Here is a 13,527-nt window from a genome sequence, read left to right on the forward strand (position 1 = left end):
GTTCACCTTCTTCACATTGTAGAACACTAATGTAAGGATCACATGGGCCGAAAAGGTAATTGGTTTTCTGCAATCAAGAAGGTTTTCACATCCAACTCAAAAGACAAGCCGCTTAATGTAAGTAAACCGATTCAAAACTATCATGTCAGTTCACTTCTAGTTTTCTTGATCACTAACAATCGGCCCGGCCCGATCACAGGAACCCGAGAAGAAAACTTCAAACGAAAAGAAGGGACGTGGGAGATTAAAACATGGAGAAAGCAGATCATTCCTGCCTCTATTTAGAGAACCGAGCAGCATCGAGAAAATATTGGGTGAAGTTGATCAACAGTTATTGTTTATTAATCATCCTACACATGTTGACCAGCCAGCAGCCCCGCAGCCTTCATTTTCGGGCAAGCCTGACTCTCCGAGGGTTGCGTCTCACCGAGCCGCTTCTCCTAGGGTGGTTTCCCCTAAACATTCCCCTCCGAGAGTTGCTCATACTCGCTCAGAGGTTAACTATAGACCCAGGGCGGTTTCGCCTAAACATTCCCCCCCGAGAGTTGCTCATACGCGCTCAGAGGTTAACTATAGACCCGAGCCGACTCTTAGGCACCACCATCGTTGTGCCACCATAATTCAGGCTGCTTATAGAGGTTATATGGTAAGTTCGTTGAAAGTTGGGCTGGGGATGGGTCGGTTTTGGGCTCAAACCGAACCAGAAACCAAAGGTCGGTTTTTGGGTTTTAAAACTATTTGGTCACACCGTTTATTAGTTTCTTATGAATTACTAAAATTTGGGTTTTTTGGTTTTTGGTTGATGTGAAACCATATTGAAAAATCGTTATTTTTAACATAAAACCATACAGTTAGTTTTTATTTGTTCGGTTAGGGTTGGTTTTGGGCTCAAATCGAACCAAAGTTTCGGGTTTTTGAAATTGTTCGGTTACTTAAATCAGTTTTTCAATCAGTTAGGTTCATTTTTGGTTTTTGGTTTGCGTGAAGTTGAAACCAAACCGAAAAATCGTTTTTTTTTCACAAAGGCATAAAACTGAACCGTTGATTTTTTTATTACGTTATGTTCGTCTTTTTTGGTTGATGTGAAACCAAAACCGAACCGAAAAATCAGGGTTTTTAAAAAAAAAAGATAAAACCAAACTGTCTGTTTTTGTTTAGGTTTGGTTAGTCTTTATTCCCGGCCTTTGCTTGATGTGAAACCGAAAAATCGGTTTAAAGAAACATAAAACCAGACCGTTTGTTATTTCAATTTCATGCACACCCATAGATACCGGGTGGTCGGTTATTTGGCGAGCGTTTCACTTTTTATGTGTAATTGATTTGAGTGTGTCATATAGGCGAGGAGGAGTTACCGCGCTTTGAGGGGTCTTGTGAGGCTGCAAGGAGTTGTAAGAGGCCAAAATGTGAAACGACAAACTGTGAATGCCATGAAACAAATGCAGTTGTTGGTCAGAGTCCAAACCCAAATTCAGTCGCGAAGAATCCAAATGTTGGAAAACGAAGCACTTGAACATAAAAACAAGGAAGCCGAGAGTTCAGTTGGCAAACAGACCTTTAGTAACTTAGTAAGATTTCCTTCCTATTTATACTTCGTTTGTTATTTATTAATTAATTTATGCATTTGTCATATTATTAACTTCGAGTATGCAATGTAGCTGGAATTAGGCGACGGAAACTGGGACGATAGCTTGATAACGAAAGAAGAACGAGAAGCACGACTACAAAGAAAAATGGAGGCGGTGATCAAGAGAGAACGAGCCATGGCATATGCATACTCGCACCAGGTAACCAATCAATCTTAAAACATGTTCAATCCTTAAGAAACCGAATCTTCTTAACACTTTTATAATATGCAGTTATGGAAAGCAACACCAAAATCAGCTCAAAACACAACAACCGGTGGATTCCCATGGTGGTGGAACTGGTTAGAACGCCAACTCCCTGCCGATGAACCCGCCAAAAACCCCGAGTCCACACCCACACCATCACGCCCAGCCCCCGGTCCCAAAACAAGCCCGCACCCTCAACCCAGCCCTTACAAACAGCCCAGTTTCTCTTTCGAGAATCTTGGCACACCAACACCCAAGTCATCAAAATCAACCGTCCCGACTCCATCCCGCCCACTTGTAACCCCGACACAAACCCCACCTTCAACAACTCCAAACATGATGAAACATTACAGATCAAAAGGCAGTGTAACGGGTTCACCTTACCCGTTAAAAGACGACGATAGCTTAATGAGCTGCCCTCCTTTTTCGGGCCCTAACTACATGAGTCCTACGGTTTCAGCTAAAGCCAAAGCGAGACCGACGAGTAGCCCTAAAGACCGGGTTCCAAGTAGTGCCGAAAGCGAGACATCAAAACGGAGGTTTTCGTTCCCATTAACGCAGAACATTGGGTCATCATTTAAATGGAATAAAAAGGCTTCAAGCAAGGATTCAACAATATTGAAGAAACATAAATCTCCACGGTCTATCGAGGAAATGAGTATCGATTCCGCTATTTCCATGCCTGCTGCATATGGGAGGAAACCATTTAACAGATTTGTGTGAATTCTTTTAAAATGTTTATCAGCTTTTTTTGCTTTGTTTTTTGGTTTTTTTTTTTACTGTTGGGTAAATTGAGTGTATGATCTTCTACATATATGTGTTGATTACAGAATACTGATGTATGATAATAAACTATAAATGTTTTCGAGTGTGAACATTTCGGTTTTGTTTATCGATGGGGGTTGAGTGGATCGAGCTTGCGTACGACTGTAACTTGCAAGCTCAAAACTCGGTTTTAAAGTTTATGAACACAAGGTGGTGCTTGTGACATTGTTAATTTTAACACTTTTATTTGTGGAACTAATTGTTTTAGGAATAGTTAACATGATCATACTTATAGTTCAAAGGTAACACATACCTATTCATGTATATAATATCCATGTGGGGTGATTGTTGAAACTTGAAAATTTAGTAAAAGAAATGAATGGGAAAAAAATGATTTTTGCTTGATACAAATAATAATTATATTTATATGTATATATGATGTGTAAAATTAGTAACTTACTATTAGACGATAAAGTTATCTTCAAGATATTATTCAAATATAGTTTGGTTTATCTTTGTTTCATGATATGTTTCATATTTTGAATTATGTCTAAACCTCTATTTAAAGAGGTCTTATTCGTTAATAGAGGGGACCTTGGAGATTATGGTATCACAGCCATAACCCTTTTTTTTTTACAATCCTGTCGTCAATCATCTTCCCTCTCAACATATATATTTTTTTTCTTGAACTCCGATGACTGAAAATCCTGGTTCCGGCAGAGGCAAAATTACTACACCCGGTTTACTCCATTACCAATATCCAGAAGAAGATCCCTTCACTTGATGGGACATCCGTCACCTACTTGCAATGGGTAAAGCTATTCACCCTCCATGCTAGAGGGTACAAAGTTCTATGACGACACACCACCACCGGCTGCATCTGATGCGTCTTACGAGACATGGATAGAAGTCGATGCGATCGTTCAACAATGGATCTATGGCACACTTTCAAAACAGTATCTTGCTCGTGTTCTTGACATCAACGTTACGGCACAACAGGTTTGGAACAAACTGCAAAATATTTTTTTATCTAATAAGAAAGCTCGTGCTGCAGCCTTAGAGAAGAAGTTTTCGAATCTGACTTTGGTAGCTTGTTCGTCCCTCGATGATTATTGTCAACAACTACAAGATTTGGGTGAACAATTGAATGATGTTGGCCATAATGTAGATGAATCTCGTCTCATATGTCAACTCGCCTCCGGGCTTCCTCGTGAATATGATGCCGCTACCACCGTCATAAATTCATCCGACTTATCTTGGGACGAAGCACGAACTGCCATTGATCTTGAGAGACAACGACAAGAGGCTAGACCCGAGTCCACTCCCGCTGTTCTTGCTGCCCCAACTCAACAACAGACTCGACAAGTTCAACCAACTACAAGTCATACGAGCAATACCGAGTATAATAACTCACAAGGATATGGTAACGGATACAACGGTTCGGGGTATATGGGTCACAACTATCAACCAGGTTATCGTTGTCGTGGCCGCGGTCGAAGAGGCGGCCGAAGTTACAATAGGGGCGGGGGTCGAGGCTATAGATGCCTTGATCTCGCCTCGGGACGCAAGCACATCTCCCGTCATGTGATTTTTTATGAAAATTCATTCCCTTTCAACAAACCATTTTAGTTTTCTTGATGAACCACAATTTTCTCACAGCTTCTCATTTCCACCTAGACAACCCCACAACTAGCCCACTGCATCAACCCCACCCCCACCCAACAAACTGACCCTATTAATTCACCTACCCACTTAAAGCCTACCACACCTTTAAACCACCAAACAAGCTTCCCAATCCAGCCATCTAATGCATCGAACTCTCCCTCTACAGGTCCAACCATACCTGTTCCGACCCAATCCTCCCATACCACACCCACTTCACCTACTTATCTACATAACTTACAATCTGACCAACATCCTATGACCACTAGATCCAAGGCTGGCATCACTAAATCCAAACCAAAATATAACTTAAATACTTCCACTAGTATGCCTATATCTCCCATCCCTAAATCATATCATCAAGCCCTCTTCTGATCCGAACTGGCGACAAGAAATGGCCAACGAATTTACAGCCTTAAAAGATAATGATACATGGGAACTTGTGCCTTATCCGCCTAATAATTCGATGATTCGATGTTTATGGTTATTTCGTCACAAGTTTATGGAAATTCACAAACAGTGGGTATTCATTTAGCCCGGTGGTTAAACCGGCAACTATCAGAACCGTCCTGTCGATTGGTCTATCTAAAGGGTGGCCTATGCATCAATTGGATGTTAAAAATGCTTTTTTTGCATGGGGATCTTCAAGAAACAGTTTACATGTATCAACCAGCGGGTTTCGTTGATCTGTCAGCCCCTCAACATGTGTGTAAATTGAAGCGCTCACTTTATGGTCTTAAACAGGCACCTCGAGCTTGGTATATGCGGTTTTCTAATTTTATTACAGCAAAAGGTTTTATGAGTAGTGTATGTGACAATTCGTTATTTGTTTACCGACAAGGTACCGACGTGGCGTATCTTTTATTATATGTGGATGACATTGTTCTTACAGCCTCATCTCAAACATTAGTTGATAATATTATTTGTTTACTATCTGCGGAGTTTGCGATGACAAATCTAGGGTCACTTCATCATTTTTTGGGGATCACGGTTACTCGTAATTCACGTGGCTTATTTTTATCTCAGTCTCAGTATGCGGCTGACATTCTTCAACGAGCGGACATGTCGTCATGTAAACCTTGTGCCACACCTGTAGAGACCGGCTCCAAGTTGAGTGCTGACACCAGTCCTCTATTAGAAAATGGTACGGAATACCGTAGTCTAGCTGGAGCGCTTCAGTACCTCACTTTCACACGTCCAGATATCACATATGCGGTACAACAATTATGTTTATTTATGCACGCTCCTCGTGCGCCTCATATGGCTTTCATGCGGCGTCTCCTACGCTACATTCGCGGTACACTAAATCACGGTTTACAACTCTCGGCTTCGCCTATCCATTGTCTAACAACCTATTCTGATGCTGACTGGGGGGGTTGTCCGAACTCTCTCGCTCTACTTCAGGTTACTGCGTCTTCTTGGGTAGTAACTTGATCTCTTGGTCCTCTAAACGCCAGGCTACTATTTCTCGTTCCAGTGCTGAAGCAGAATATCGTGGTGTCGCCAATGCTGTTGCTGAAATTTCTTGGCTTCGTAATCTTCTAATGGAACTGCATGTCCCTTTACATCGGGCGTCTGTGGTATATTGTGATAATGTTTTAGCAGTTTATTTGTCGGGTAATCCCGTTCAGCATCAGCGGACTAAACACGTGGAGATTGATATTCACTTTGTTCGAGAGCAGGTTCGTTTGGGTAACATTCGTGTCCTACATATTCCTGCCACCTACCAGTATGTTGACATTTTCACGAAAGGTCTTCCTCGTCCGTTGTTCGACAGTTTCAAGTCCAGTTTGAGCGTTACACCAGCTCCAACTATGGGGGTGTATTAGACGATAAAGTTATCTTCAAGATATTATTCAAATATAGTTTGGTTTATCTTTGTATTTGATTTGTTTCATGATATGCTCCATATTTTGAATTGTATTCGAACCTCTTTTTAAAGAGGTCTTATTCATTAATAGAGGGGACCTTGGAGATTATAACAAACTATTACTTACTAGTTGAGTTGTTGATGTGAGATTCTTAACAAGCTAAGCTAAGTTGTGCCAAAATAAAATCAAAATTAAAGAGACATCAATGCTAAAAACGTGATGTTTGAAATTGATCTTAAGAGAATGAGATTTTTCATAAGGGGTTAAAATGTTTTGTAAGTTTGTGTCTTTGTAAATCCCTCTTCTACCCCTGCGTAAGGTGCGTAAGGGGGTGATCACTTTGGAATGAGAAAATTTGAACTCGTGAATGCTTGTAGAATGAAATATTAAACACAAAGAAGACATGGTGCTATTCTCACTTATTGGTCATATATGATAGTATTACTATTGTTTCGTGTATACAAACACCAGCCCCTAAGAGGCAGATGTAAATACTTACGAAGGGTGGCTATATACAAACACCAGCCCCATGGTGTGTGTAAATAAGGCTATACGGCTCGTATATGCCTAATTTATTGACATGCGTACAGAGGTGACAGTGTGGCAGCTTTTTGCAGTCTATACGAGCCGTATAGACCCTATACGATATGTATAGATATTCTAGCTCGTATAGACCCTATACGAGCTGTATAGACCTATACAGGCCATATATGGTTTACACAAGTCATATAGACAGCATGTCAGCCTATACTTTGACCAGAGATTATAATTATTTTATGGTCTATACGAGCCATATAGATGATATACAACCCGTACAGGCCAGGTATCAGCTTTTCTTGCTTAAACTATGTAAGATTTGTGTGTTGCTTTGTAAGATAATACCAAAAGTTGTTTGGCTAATTGTAACGCTGGGTTATAAGCCTAAAACATGATAGATTTATGTGATGATTTATGATTTTCTATAGAAAGTTGTTTGACTAATTGTAATATTGGGATTTAAGAATCTAGACAAAATAATATAAATAGGTGTTTTAAGTTTTTCAATTTTTATCATGTTATTTCTTAGTCTCTTTTCTCATACCATCTAGATCATGTTTTAGTTTTGTAAGTTTTAAACGAATGAAGTTTTTCACAACGATCTTTGGCAATAATTATCAAGAAAGTAATTTTAGTTGAAATTATGGAGTTGCTGGTGGTGAAAATTGTGAAGTTGCCGGTGGTGAAAATTGTGAAGCTATCGGTGGTGAAAATTATGGAGTTATCGGTGGTGAACTACTATAATTTTATAAAGGCTATATTTCAAAAGCTAAGTTAACACGAGTCAAAATATCTACATTAACAAACGAAATTATTTTTATAGCAATTATATTTCAAAAACTTATATAACTCATATGGGTGTCAACCAAAATGGATTGCATGACCACATCTAAAAAGCCGTTACCCAGAAATGTTCTTGTTGTTCGTAGGTTGTTGTGTATGAAGTAAAATATTATTTTTAAATTACGTGTTTCTATTTTGTAACCAACTCAGATGCTATTTTTAATATTTTGTAATTTTAAATGTAATCTTAAAAAAACAAAAAAAAACCTATACGAGTCGTACAACCCTATACGATTCGTATAGAGGCTATATGATACACATAAATAAAAACTGACACTCACTGACTGAAAATGACTTGACTCTACACCTATACGAGTCGTATAGACCCTATACGACTCGTATAGACTCTCCTGATATTTGAATAGCCTCCCTAGTGTGTGTATAACCCAAGCCCTTACGAAATATGTTTTGAATAAACTTTGTCTCAACCAAACAAAAGCTATTCATTTTTTTTATTTTTCTTCATTATATGTAATTTACATATAACTAGTGTATTACCCGACGCAACGCGACGGACAGGTCGGTAAAACTCTTGTGGCAAGTCAATGCGAATTCGGTCGGTTTCGGTTACGTGCGTTATGGTATCGGAACTAAAACCAAAGATAAAACAAAAATATATATATATATTAAGGTGGACCTATGGGGTGGCGTTGGTTGGTAAATCCAAACGTTGTTGAGCTCGGGCGTTGAGGTGGTGAGTCTTCACAAATTCGGTTGGTTTCCGACACGTTTATTACGACACCAGAACTAAAACAAAACTTGGTGACTCTACGGAATTTGGTCGGTTTCCGTCATGTTCGTTATTATATCGAAACAAAACCAAAAAAAATGTTCGATCGGTTTTCGTTACGTTTGTTATGGTACCAGAACTAAAACAAATGGCGTGAAAACCCGAGCCTTGTCGATCTCGGACGTTGATGAGGCAAGTTACACGAATTTAGTCTGTTTCCATCATGTGAAAAAAAATTTGACGTTCGTTCGGTTTCCATTACATTCATTACGCTGCCAGTACTAAAACAGAAACAAAAAAATATCAAAATAATGTGGACAAGTTTGGTGCCGCCACATGGCCCAATAAGGGCTTAGCGGCATGATGTGGATGTCGTGCTCTAATTACAAACAAGTATTTTAAAAGCTTAAATACCTATAACTAGTATGGGTAAAGTAAGGTCGTCTCCTCGGAAAATCAAAGGAAAGTGCAAGCGAAACTCATGACTTAAACTAATTAATTAAGCGGGTAGTTGATGTCAAGCAATTTTGAAAGATTCTTTAAGAACACACGATTACTTTTAATATTCGTAAACAATTATGAGAAAGGTGATTCACTTCAGGTTCAGGTAATGCGATAACAAACTAATCACATATTTAATTAAGTTGATTGCGCAGTAATTACTAGACCTGGTAGTTTAGTTGTGATGACAAACGAAACCCTATCCGAATTGTTGACACAGTTGAACACGATCTACACAATTACCAGTTTTATGTTATGAAAATCATGTATTAAGCAATGACTAATGATTATTGTTTCAATGGCACAAGAACCTAGTCCTAAAAGTTGACGAACACAACCGGATAGTTGATGCAAGAATTGATAACCAAAAACACAACTGTTTAAACAATCAATTGGTAAATAAAACAAGATCAATTAACGAATTCAATCATATTCTTAATCATTAAAGCTCATAGAATCTGATCACAGTAAGTTTACACAAAACCCTAGCCTAAATTGAACACAATTTTTTAGCCCCACATCGACGTCACAAGGAATTCGCTTATCTGATGAAAGGATGAAAACATGCGATGATTAGACGAACCGAGGGCCTTGGGATTATGCAAAATCGTCCTAGGGTTCTTCTCTGGCTACTAGAAGGAATGATAACTCAAATAGAGGCTCAAAAACACTTTTAAATGATTTAGGTTAATTTCTCCATTTTTAACTGGTTCACGTAGCACGAACGGCTGATGGCTTGGTCCTTCGCGTGGCGTGAAGGAAAAAATAGTGGGGCTCAATATTGGGCTGCTTCGCGTAGCACGAAGCAGCAACTCCTCATCCCTTCACGTAGTGCGAATGGCTTTTTAGCAGGAATTTTCTTGGCGTTTCTTGTTTTTGCATTAGGAAGCGTGCCGACCAATTCCGCACCTCTAAGTCATCATTCCAAGCTCGTAAATCATCCCAATAAACATCCTTAGCGTCCAATAACCTGAAACACGTAAACACGTTTGAAGTACCAATGTTCACACGATAATTAAACTAAAAGGAAACAATTAACATAATAATATAAACGACTTAAACCCGACCATCACGGCACCAAACTTCTCTTTTACTATATATATATATATATATATATATATATATATATATATATTACTCGTCGTACAAATGATATTTCTCGTAATTTAAAGAAAATTAAGAGAATTCCAATATGTTTATATCTTTTATCATTATGCTTTCGTGTTGAAATACACACATATAAATGTGTCTAAGTTCCATTCGGATATAATAAAAAATGTTTTATGTTTTAGTTGTATTGGTTTTGTTCTATATCTTTGCTTTATTAATGAGGGACTGAGAGTGGTTAATTAATAAACGGGCTTGGAGTTGGACAACAACTAATGGGCTTGGAACTTGGGCTTAAAAGTTGGCCTGCCTAAATTCATTCATGTTTAACATGGTTGGAGATAGAGGTGCACAAATCGGGTTTTTCAAATATCCGGGTTCGGATATGGAATCGGGTTCGGGTATTATCGGGTATTGGAAAATCAGGTATTAGCAATACCCGGGTCGGGTTCGGGTCCGGGTGTTGTCTCTAAAAACCATACCCTATGCATCGGGTTCGAGTCGGGTATAGAACCGAGTATTTTAAAACCGGGTATTTGAATACCATATTTCCGGGTATTGACTAAACCCTATTTTCAGGTTTTTTTCGGTTTTATCGGGCTTTTTCCGGGAATTTTTCGGCTATATATTTGATTTTTTAAGAGGTTGCACTTTTTAGGGGTATTTTTGGGTATTTTTTAAGGTATTTTCGAGTAATTTCGGATAATAAATGGGTATTTGAAAAACCCGGATACGGGTATTGGAGAAACCCGGTTCCGGGTATGGAACCGGTTCCGGTTTTTGGGTATTACCGGGTATAAATCGGGTCCGGTTTCAGGTACGGGTTTTGGTACTGAAATGCATACCCTATCTGTACTCTACGGGTAGGGTCGGGTATCAAAAACCCGGGTATTAAAAAAACCGGTTCCGAGTATTTTTTTTGGGTCCGGTTCTGGGTTCGGGTTTTTTGTGCACCTATAGTTGGAGACTTCAGTATTTTAAAGGAATTGCTAGAAGGTGTTAAAGGTGTGAAAGTTTTCTTCAATCCAGTTCGTTAGGTCTTCTCGTTCATCTTTTGTAGAGTTTGGTTGATCATCATTCTAATTGTTCTATCTATGATTGCATTCCTTTGATGATCTTTGGTATTCTTTTTTTCGTCTTTGATTCAAATCATCATATTGTCGATTTTAGTTCTTATTGGTATTTGTATTTGTATTTGTTCTATCTCTGTTATTGGTTTATGATCAAGCCCTAAATCCACTTTTGACTACCTTAACCTTTTCCTAATATTCCTTTTATTTCTTTTTCTCAAACATTACTTCATAGAAATCAAATTTTTGTTTCGATATGCTTTAGTAAAAACAAAAAAAAGTTGTTAACAGGTCGATATGGGTCACGCATTAACACGTTTATATTTATAAATTTAACATGTGTTTTATATCCTCGAGATTTATAGTTTTAAATAATCAATTTATAGAAATTTTTGTCTCGATAAGTTTTAGTAACATCTTTAACTTGTTTTGGTCTAAAATTAACAACAACGATTTCGTAACCAAATTAGTAATCGGGACTAGGTGCTTGTATGAAATGAACGTAAAAGTGCTTGAACACGAGGATTTTTGCGAGGAAAAAACCCGTTATCCTTAGGATAACAAGCAAAAAACCCCGGGTGTGAAAACTATCACCACCGATTTATTAATAATAAAGGTGATTACAATTGTGGAGCTCAAACTTGATCGTAATTACAAAGAATGCGAGTACTAGTAAGTTCTCGACTGCTAGAGTGTGTGTTTGATCATTTGTTTAGAGCTCTATTTATAATCAACAAAGTCTAACAATATGCCCTATATTTAAGGAAACTCTTAGACTAAATCTAATCAGCCGTTAATCTTTCAATCAACACGTTTCCTTTTATACCACGATCTATCAACTGAAAGTGCGAGTCTTCGGGTGATCAAGCAACGGTCTTTGACCTGTTATACATGGAAAGTAGCAAATTTCGTGTTAGTTATATAATGTAATTAGGATACCAGTTACCTTAGAGGATACCGCATCCTTGATTCGTTCTGAATATAATCTTTTCTGAGGATACTGAAAATTCGTGCCCTAACAATTGTCCCCAAATTTGACAGTTGTAGATATGGTTTACAGCTGTGAAATTTTTGAATTTTGGATTGCAAATCTTTGCATGCGTGGTAGATTGTTGATACACGTGTCAATCATCCGTTCTTCGGGTAAGCCCTAGGCCGGCCTTATAATTACTTGGATGAATAATATTTCCATTCATCTTCTTCTTCTATCCAGGTAACTTTTCTTCTTTTTCTTCTTGAATCATGAGTCCTAAACTTCGTCCTTCCAGTATTGAGGATTTTGTGTCTCAAAATCTCCTCGCAAGTCCTGCGAATGAGATATGTATCTTTGGCAATACTGATATTGCGAATCTTCGGTCTCGGGGTTGTTTTCCCGCTGGAACTCTTTTCCGGCCATTTGATGCCGCCCTTTCTTCCGTTTGTGTTTCAAAAACCTGGATCTGCTTTCCGTTTTTGCTGTTTAAAATCGGTTTTTCCTATCAATTTCCTGTCTTTACCACCGAGTTCTTTTCAAGAACTGGACTCAGTTATGCCCAAACCATGCCCATGGTTTGGAGGACTTTGTTTGTTTTGTAGAGACTAGTTGCTGACCATGCCCTAGATCTTACCCTATCGGAGCTTGCTTCTGTATATGACCTTCGCAGCCATGGGTCTTCAAGATATCTTCTCAAAATTAAATTTGGTCGATCTCCATTGGTTCTGAAAAATACCCAGAATAACGACCAGTGGAAGAGACAATATTTCTTTGTTAGAGGAGATTCTCTTCCACAGCCTGATACTCTTCTTATCTCTGGGTTTTCAAAAGTATGATACTGTATCTTGAATATATATCGATATCTTTTGTGACTAATGTGTTTTCTTTTATTTCTGCAGCTTTGAAGTTCTTTGAGATCGCTCCTCCCACCAGAGAAACCGAGGATAAGCTTGCCTCCTTCTTTCTCATTGACGAGGAAGAGAGAACGTTTAATTTCCAGTCAAGCTTCCAAGATCCGTCTCCGTCCGTAAGTTCCGTTATGTCTGGTAAGAAATATTCGAGATTTTATTAGAATTTTTAAGGATCAGAGATACTAACCTGTGTATTTGTAGGCAAGTCTGCTTCTGCTTTTGCTCTTGAAGATATTAACAGCATGGTATCCACCCGAAGCACCATCAAGAAGGAACATGTCCCCAGTTCTATCCCTCGACCTGAAGGCAACCGCGCAAAGGGCTCTAAGAAGCGGAAGAGTCAAGAGACCAGTGAATCAATTCCCGTGCACGATGTTGATTTCCATGATGCCATGAACAAGACTCAGCAGGTATCTTTTTAATTTGTCATGATTTCTTATATCTTAAGGATAACAAGCAAAAAACCCGTTATCCTTAGGATAACAAGCAAAAAACCCCGGGTGGTGAAAACTATTACCACCGGTTTATTAATAATAAAGGTGATTACAATTGTGGAGCTCAAACTTGATCGTAATTACAAAGAATGCGAGTAATAGTAAGTTCTCGACTACTAGAGTGTGTGTTTGATCATTTGTTTAGAGCTCTATTTATAATCAACAAAGTCTTATGCCCTATATTTAAAGAAACTCTTAAACTAAATCTAATAAGCCGTTAATCTTTCAATCAAC

The 13,527-nt window shown here is 38.5% G+C and overlaps 1 protein-coding gene across 2 annotated transcripts; it reads left to right on the top strand.

The window, feature by feature from the left end:
* LOC143545461 (protein IQ-DOMAIN 13-like) lies at positions 1–2,706 on the top strand. 2 transcript variants are annotated; one of them, XM_077037357.1, is made up of 6 exons: positions 1–117; positions 200–496; positions 566–646; positions 1,338–1,565; positions 1,656–1,784; positions 1,857–2,706. In XM_077037357.1, exons 1-6 carry the CDS (start codon positions 43–45, stop codon positions 2,550–2,552), a joined length of 1,506 nt encoding a protein of 501 aa, XP_076893472.1. In that variant the 5' UTR covers positions 1–42; the 3' UTR covers positions 2,553–2,706. The 2 variants fall into 2 exon arrangements, with proteins under 2 accessions (XP_076893472.1, XP_076893471.1); XM_077037356.1 differs by having other exon boundaries at positions 200–646.
* Positions 2,707–13,527: the final 10,821 nt, after the last annotated feature.

The sequence above is a fragment of the Bidens hawaiensis genome, unplaced genomic scaffold, assembly GCF_021521415.1.
Source record: "Bidens hawaiensis isolate Kalapana, Puna unplaced genomic scaffold, B.hawaiensis_p1.1 tig00013977_1, whole genome shotgun sequence".
NCBI classification, from domain to species: domain Eukaryota; kingdom Viridiplantae; phylum Streptophyta; class Magnoliopsida; order Asterales; family Asteraceae; genus Bidens; species Bidens hawaiensis.